Source organism: Hydractinia symbiolongicarpus, chromosome 10, assembly GCF_029227915.1.
Source record: "Hydractinia symbiolongicarpus strain clone_291-10 chromosome 10, HSymV2.1, whole genome shotgun sequence".
NCBI classification, from domain to species: Eukaryota; Metazoa; Cnidaria; class Hydrozoa; order Anthoathecata; family Hydractiniidae; genus Hydractinia; species Hydractinia symbiolongicarpus.
This window is the reverse complement of record NC_079884.1, coordinates 15,384,340-15,391,625: the sequence shown is the minus strand read 5'-3', so window position 1 is coordinate 15,391,625 and position 7,286 is coordinate 15,384,340. Positions and strand designations below refer to the sequence as shown.

The 7,286-nt window shown below is 31.8% G+C and overlaps 1 protein-coding gene across 1 annotated transcript; it reads right to left on the bottom strand.

The window, feature by feature from the left end:
* Positions 1-558: 558 nt before the first annotated feature.
* LOC130612694 (uncharacterized) lies at positions 559-5,997 on the bottom strand. The gene is made up of 3 exons (XM_057434046.1): positions 5,595-5,997; positions 3,336-3,503; positions 559-1,357 (listed from the first exon to the last, which is right to left on the bottom strand). The coding sequence occupies exons 1-3, from the start codon at positions 5,644-5,646 to the stop codon at positions 789-791; spliced, it is 789 nt and encodes a 262-aa protein (XP_057290029.1). The 5' UTR covers positions 5,647-5,997; the 3' UTR covers positions 559-788.
* Positions 5,998-7,286: the final 1,289 nt, after the last annotated feature.

Below are 7,286 nucleotides of genomic sequence, written 5' to 3'. Positions count from 1 at the left end.
AATTTGTCACCTTGACTCAAAATATTTTGTGATCTAAATAGCATGACTGCAACCGCTGCATATCATCTTGTCATTTATCGTCAACTGAAACCAATACAATCTCTCCTGAAGCTGGCCGTTCTTGTTGAGCTTATTCAGCCTGGTTTGCGTCCATGTTTCGTTCTCATTAGTATGAGCATAACATCAGTATTCAGCCTCATTTTTTTTCTTACGATATTTTGTTCTCAAATTCTTGCAAAATTGTGTTTATATGGAAACATAGGTAGCTTTTGTTGCTTTTGGAGTTCTAAAATTGTGTTCATGATCAATCGAGCCAATATTTTAAGCAGTGGTTGTAGGAGAGAAAACACAAGCAAAATAAATCATCGTTAGCTTTAGGGGAAAGTACAAGAGAATTTACATTCAGGATTGTTCTCGGCAAATTTTAAACCCGAGTTTTTCTTAGATTGAATGATTTGAGTCTGGAGATGTTCTTTTTTGGTTAAGCCTGGTATTCTAATAAAATTGATTTTTTAGAAGAAAGCGCGAATAGGCAAGGAGTGACATAACTAGCAAATATTCAGCAGATAAAAATAGATTCTTATATAAATAACATTAAACTGATATTTCTTACAAGAATGTTAAAATTGACAATATATACAATTCTTTTAACTTTTTCACAAGTGTTTTGTTTTATTCAAAATATATATACAGACACCAAAGGAATTAAATGAACCTCGAGGTTATTTTTAAAAAATGACTGAAACGTTTATGCTTAGAGGGTAAAACTAACATATTTCACAATAATCTCATTTGTTTTCCGATGAAGCATTTTCGTTTGTCAGTTGAACTAAAGCTTGATTTAAAACATTACCAACAATATCTTTAGCTTGAACTTCCATATTGGCACTTCCATTTGAACGAGCTGTATTGACAGGTGAAGTAGTCCTTAACGAAGTATTTGATGTAGTTTTATTTATGACATGTTCATTAGTAATTTTATCATCTTCAACTTGTGTCAATGCGTTCGCCATGATATTGTTCACAAATGCATTTGCGTTATTTTTAAGCACTACGCTGTCAACAGACATTCTAGGACTGTCACTTACCGGACCAACATATATCATTCGGCTGTCTTCTGATATCTTTTCCGTATTTACATTATTTTTTTCATTTTTGAAGTCTTCTTGAGAAAGTTTTGATTTATGGCGATTTGCGTCATTTTCGTCTAAATTTGAAATAATATTTGTCTTTTCGTGTTTGTGGTGTCCATTAGAAATCTTTTTCGCTACATCTTTATTTTTAGTATGATTTTTATCGTTCTGCACGTCGGAAGTTTCTGACAAGTTTTTATTCTCCTCCACCAATGCTAAGCTACCTATATTTAAAACGAACATGATATTCATATAAAGAAAACCCGGTGTTTGTCCAAAGTTTTATAGCTAACTTACTTTACCTTAAAGAATAACTTTTAGCGAAAATAAAATTTGGTGGTTTTGAAAAAAATCTCGAAATTAAACTTCCGCCAAAATTAATCATTGTTTCTCTCTGTCAATTTAAAAGAAAAATCACTTAAGGACAAATGTTTTGATAACCTGATAACCGATTTAAAAATGAGAAAAAAAATAAACTTTCATGTTTTCTTTTCAAAACAGGCTTTCATCACCCACTAAATTAAAACTCCGGTCAAAATTATTTCCCTCTTCGCCTGATTAATTTCCCATCAAATTTAATATTTTTGTCATCTGCAAAATTAAATTCGGCCAAAATTTCTTCCCTTAAGGTAGTCACAGTTTTTAGGAAAAACAACAAAATTTTCTGGTATTAACACGGCTCGTTAATACCAGAAAATACGGGAAAGCAATAATCACTACCTTTGAGAATTTTGGAACTAACCAAATAGTGTGGTGTGAGAAATAGCATGCAAGTGGGTGTGTGTGTATGCCATGATGAAAATAATAAATTTTCCTGAGTAGTTTACTATAAGTTTTCAAATATTAATTCCTTAGTCATAGATTATCTGCAACTACGATTTTTATGTTGAATTTGCAAAAATTAGCTCCTCTCCAAACAAGTCAATTGAAAAAGGTCCCTGTCAAGTGGAATGAAATAATTTTTTTTTATTTCAAAAAAATAGATCAAATTCTTTATTAATTTCACTTGCTTTATCTTGCACCCAAATATTTTGAATTTTTTGCGATAAAAATAGTTTTTGCTTTTCTTTCTTTAATATAAAAGCTATCTTGTTACCATCATTAAAACGAAGAGGAACACGCTGTTTTAACTCCATACTTATCAGATAAGACCTCCTACAACAGACTAGCCTAACACGGTCGTAGTGTGTGGCATTTGAACTCAATGAGCGTAAGTAGAATTCTGCTAATGTCATAAGTTTTCAAGGGTAATTATAATTTCTTTTATCTTTCTGTTTTTATATACCTCAATAGCACTAATTTTTGCGAAATTATGTACCTACAAGGTATTATTTATTCGCGAAAATCAATCCCCGCGAAAAAAATAAAGAAATGCCTGATTCGTGAAATTTTACCTCAAAGTGAAAACAGTAGCTCAATTCAATTCACACAAATATAAAAATGAAACGATGACGCCAAAATCATAAAAAAACTAAAGTGCATTTTTGTGGCAATATTTTTGTTGCTGTTCTTTTAAAAATATTTAATCCTATGGTGGCCACAGCTCACCGTGACTCGACGTGTCGCATGTGCAGAACAGGCAAAATATTTTTACATTTTTTTAATGAGGATAGAATTAGCTATCCAACAAGCACAAAAGGAATGTTCAACTCCTTCTACTTTTGGAAATATTTGCAATGGAATTCGGGGGGAAAAATGAATTTTTCGTAACCTTATGTCAAAGGGTTAACATGGCGCATTTTTTTCAAAATTGATAGATCTAATGTTTGCTTACGGTGAACTATATAATTCCAATAGAAAATGCCCAAAAACATACTGTTCAAATTATTCGAATGCTCAGTACAAATAACATTTTTATTTATTTTTAAAATTAATACTTTAAAGGTCGGTTTCGTGTTAACAGTCGCGTACAACAATCACCGTTACGATATTATTGGAAATACACGTTGTACAATGAAACAACGCAAGAGATGCTGCAGAGAAAATGTTGCAGAGATATATTCTTTTCTATCTCTACAACTGTTGCACAACAACTATTGCGCGGCAATTATTGACTTTAATGGAAACCAGCCTTAAGGGCAGAAACTTTTGATAGAGATAATGTTTTGTTGCGAATTTCGCATGAAAAAACTTTAGCGATTACAGAAGAATCCTCAAACTTTCATGCATTTTTATAAACAGATCCGTTGTAAAAAGGTTTACCTCGTTTGCTTGAATTTCTGCTTGTTGCTATGTTCACTTGGTTTGGAACTAAAGAACTAAGTCTTCTTCTTCTTTCTCTATTATCATCTTCTCGTTTTTGTCTGGCATCAACCATAGAAAGCCTATCTCCACGTAACTGGTTATTACTTGTGTTTTTGGATGGTGACGCTGGAAGGTGAAGTGAAAAATAGTTTGATCAAAATTGAAAGTAGATTTCTAATTGAAGGAAGGCAACCTTGTTCTCAGGGCTTTTCTAGTTTATTTTTTAAGGTAGCTGTTTGTCATACTTGTATTTACATCCAACTCCAAAAAAGCTAGTAACAAAATGTTAATAATTAGTGCTGGTCCAATCTGAGCAATTTGCCAACATATTGACCAACACTGTTATTTTTGACTTCATTTTTTAAATTTATTGGGAGGAACGATTTTATGGCAGTTAAATAGTTGAAGGTCGGGGTTTATAAGATGAAGAAAATACTAAAGGTACTCGTAATACAAAAAGGTATGTTCTAAAAACAGTCTTAAGACACAAAGGACTTTTTCAACTGCAAATTTTGACACACTTTTTTTTATAAAAATGCTAAAATTTTCCCAGCCTCGATATTAAAACTTTATCGTTATGAACCTCAAAACATTCTTAACACATTCTAATTTTCTCAATGTTAATGTTGTTGCAAAAAGAATATCTTTGAACTGAAATTTCATGTAATTATTAGAAAATGGTTGGGCGGAAAAGTACTTATAAATTTTTAAGAACTGTGGTTTTGCTCGGTTTAGTTCATAGTCTTTGGTATTGCTGCATAACTATAGCGTTTTTTTTATGGGATGTACAGCTCTTCTTTTTAATACCCATCTCACGCTTTGTACAAAAACAGTTACAAGCATCCAAATGTTTAAGCTTGGTGCAACACTGTTGTAAAGATTAAAGGCCGGTTTCCATTAAAGTCAGTATTTGTCGTGTTATTTATTTATTTTTGAAATTGTTTACACAGGATAGCTTATTCCGTTCTTACTAATACTGCTATCAACGAGGGATCTGTGAGCGGGATCCTGGTGCATTTAAAGCTCCTACATGAGCTACGAAAGTCTTGAAAACACAACAATCGCTCAACCGCCTAAGATATCAAACCTATTCTCATGCTTAACGCCAAGCAGAAAGGATAGATTCACACTTTTATAGTCTCTGGCATGACTCTACTCTGATTTGAACCTCCGCACTGAAAAAGATCGCTCTACCACAAGGCAATTGCTTTATATAGATAAAAAAATTTAACATCGCTTGCCTTATACAACATGTTGTGGCTTTGTTGTATGACAGTTTTTATGTCAATGAAGACTGACCTTCATAAGTACAATAAAAATAATAATCACGTTAAAGTTGTTCAGTCAACATATTAGACATTATAACGACTCAAAAAATTTGAGATGAGATTGAGAAATATTCTTAGAACGTTCTTATAATTTGCTGATTTGAAACCTGAATATTTTACAAATACGTTTGAATAAATACGTTTATTCTTGAAAAAACAGCGTGTAACGCCAAAACCTCTGTACGGGGTTCTGAAGGTTCAAGCAGTCGAGGTGTTACTTATTTAAACTTATAGCTCGTCTTGCAAAAACATTAGAGGGACGATTATGTTCAGAGTTTCGCACTGTTTGGTTTTGCTGCTAGTATTCGTATCATTAGTCGTGTCTTTTTTCTCCCCTTCGCAAAATTTAATTTCCTTAAAAAGTTTGTAAACACCTGGTTCAAGAAAATTTATTACCGCAATAAAGAAAAAAATCTGAAAAAAAGTCGCGAGAATAAAGAAGTATTGAACTCATCAACATTGTCATAAAAGACAGAATTGTTGATTACGCGTTAAGTTTCATCGAAAAAATAAAAACAAGTGTAAAAGATAGCGTCTGCCAATTATATAAAAAATGTTGAATTAAATATTTGAAGACATAAAACAAAAACTTCATGGTCAATGAATGACGTTTACGATTGAAGTATTTTTGTTTTTCTCTGTGTAAAGATTCCCTTCGAACTTTACGGCGCTTAAGAATTTGGGAACATATCTTTAGTTTGAATTTGTTTTTATGAGAAAAATCAGATAATTTGAACTTTTTTTACCAAATTTCTAAACATCCCGAGCACAATAACGTTCATGATTACACATTTCAAGTTTTAAAAAATTATTCATTCACGTCAAAAAGCTTTTTCCTCTACCCAATAAATGTTGACAGTGTTTTACCAATAATGTACCTAACACATACCTTTTTCCCTAGTGGGATCAACTTTAGCATTAGAACTGGTACCACATCCCATTGTTTCTTTTCTCAAATAAATTTGTTAACCAAAAAAATCTTTACACGTCGTGTTTACATCTTCCGAAGAATCGTGACATTCGAATTATTGTTAGAATTTATTTCGAACACAAAACACTACCTTCTGCGTGTGTTGGCTCGAATTGTGATTATAATTCTTGTTTGTGTTTTTCTTTCTGTTTATTCTGACCTATTATTCCAAAGTTCTTTTCTTTAATTTCTAATTACTTCATCAACATATCATTAAAGCTAATTTTTTAATTACAGCTAACATTTACAAAATAACAACACAAAATTCTTACGACCGAGTTATATCTCCCTCAGCCTGTACAAAGGAATCGACAATATTTATAATTGCGATGCTCTTCACCGTAGCTGATTTTTTACGATGATAACATTTCTCAAATAAAATATAAGGCCTTTTATTCGCTCTGAGCAGAAGGGTTGTTTTTTTTGTTGCTATAGATACGCCATCATAGTGATACTGAAAACAAACCAAGAAAAGTAAACTTTTGTTTTAAATTTAAAAGAAAGTATTTGTTTCTCAATTGTTCAAGATATAAAAAGATCTTCCTATTTTGTTATGCAAAGAAAGATAATCCGCGCTCCTTTGTGTTGAAATACGCAAATTATTTATTAAAATTTACCACCAAAAATAGTCGTTAGTGCCAGATAATTTTATTTTAAACGCAGATGAAAATTCCCATCTCGATTTTCTTTAATTTTTTTATTATGTTTTTTGAACAGGAGCTTTATCATGTTTGTTGCTATAGAGACTCGTCTTACGTCAATAAAAAACAGAGATAAAACAAAACATCTATAGTACTCTTTTTATCAAACGTTTAATAGCTCGACAACAAAAAAAACCCCAAAAACCTAAAAATCCTCCTTTAAAAATCAAGTATCAATGTCTACTCTTAATTTGAGTTAGTAGTTTATTATTGCTATCTTATTATGATGTCAAATTGTCAAAAAGAAACAAGTTCTTTTTCCACTATAATTTTAAATTTTTTTATTAAAAATAATAATAGCAAGAACTCTCAATATTAAAAATAAACTACGTTAAATATATTCAAAAAACAAGGAGGAACAGTTTGTATTTTGGCATTTTTGAAGGTAAATTTTTTAAAATTCTCTCCTGTCACATCGCACTTGACCTCGGTGGACTTCCTCTACACCAAAAACTCCACTTTTATTCCAGTTTAGACGACCCTGGGTAAACTTCCAAATCTAAGCTACCCTCCTAACCAAGTGAAGCTAGCTGGGGACGAGAATGCCTTCCCTTGAATAAATGTTTGTGTAATTAACCCTTGTAAAAGGTTCTTCAGTGTATAGGACACCACTATTAGAACCTTACATGTTGTATAAACCCCATCATAAGTCACTATTTTTTGATAACTGCTGATAGAACGTGACTACAGGAAAGTTTAAAGACCTCAGGAAGCTGTTTCAAATCAATTAACTTCTTTGTTATTATTGTTTTTTTCTTGCATGAATCTCATCCATTTTGACTTGTCAATATTTGCAAATAAGTAAAGTGTTGTAAAAGTAATTCAAGTCAATATTTATGTATGTCCGTAACGTATGTATGCAAGGAGCTTATGTGAGAAACGATTGTTGTATTATCACCTTCCATCCTCC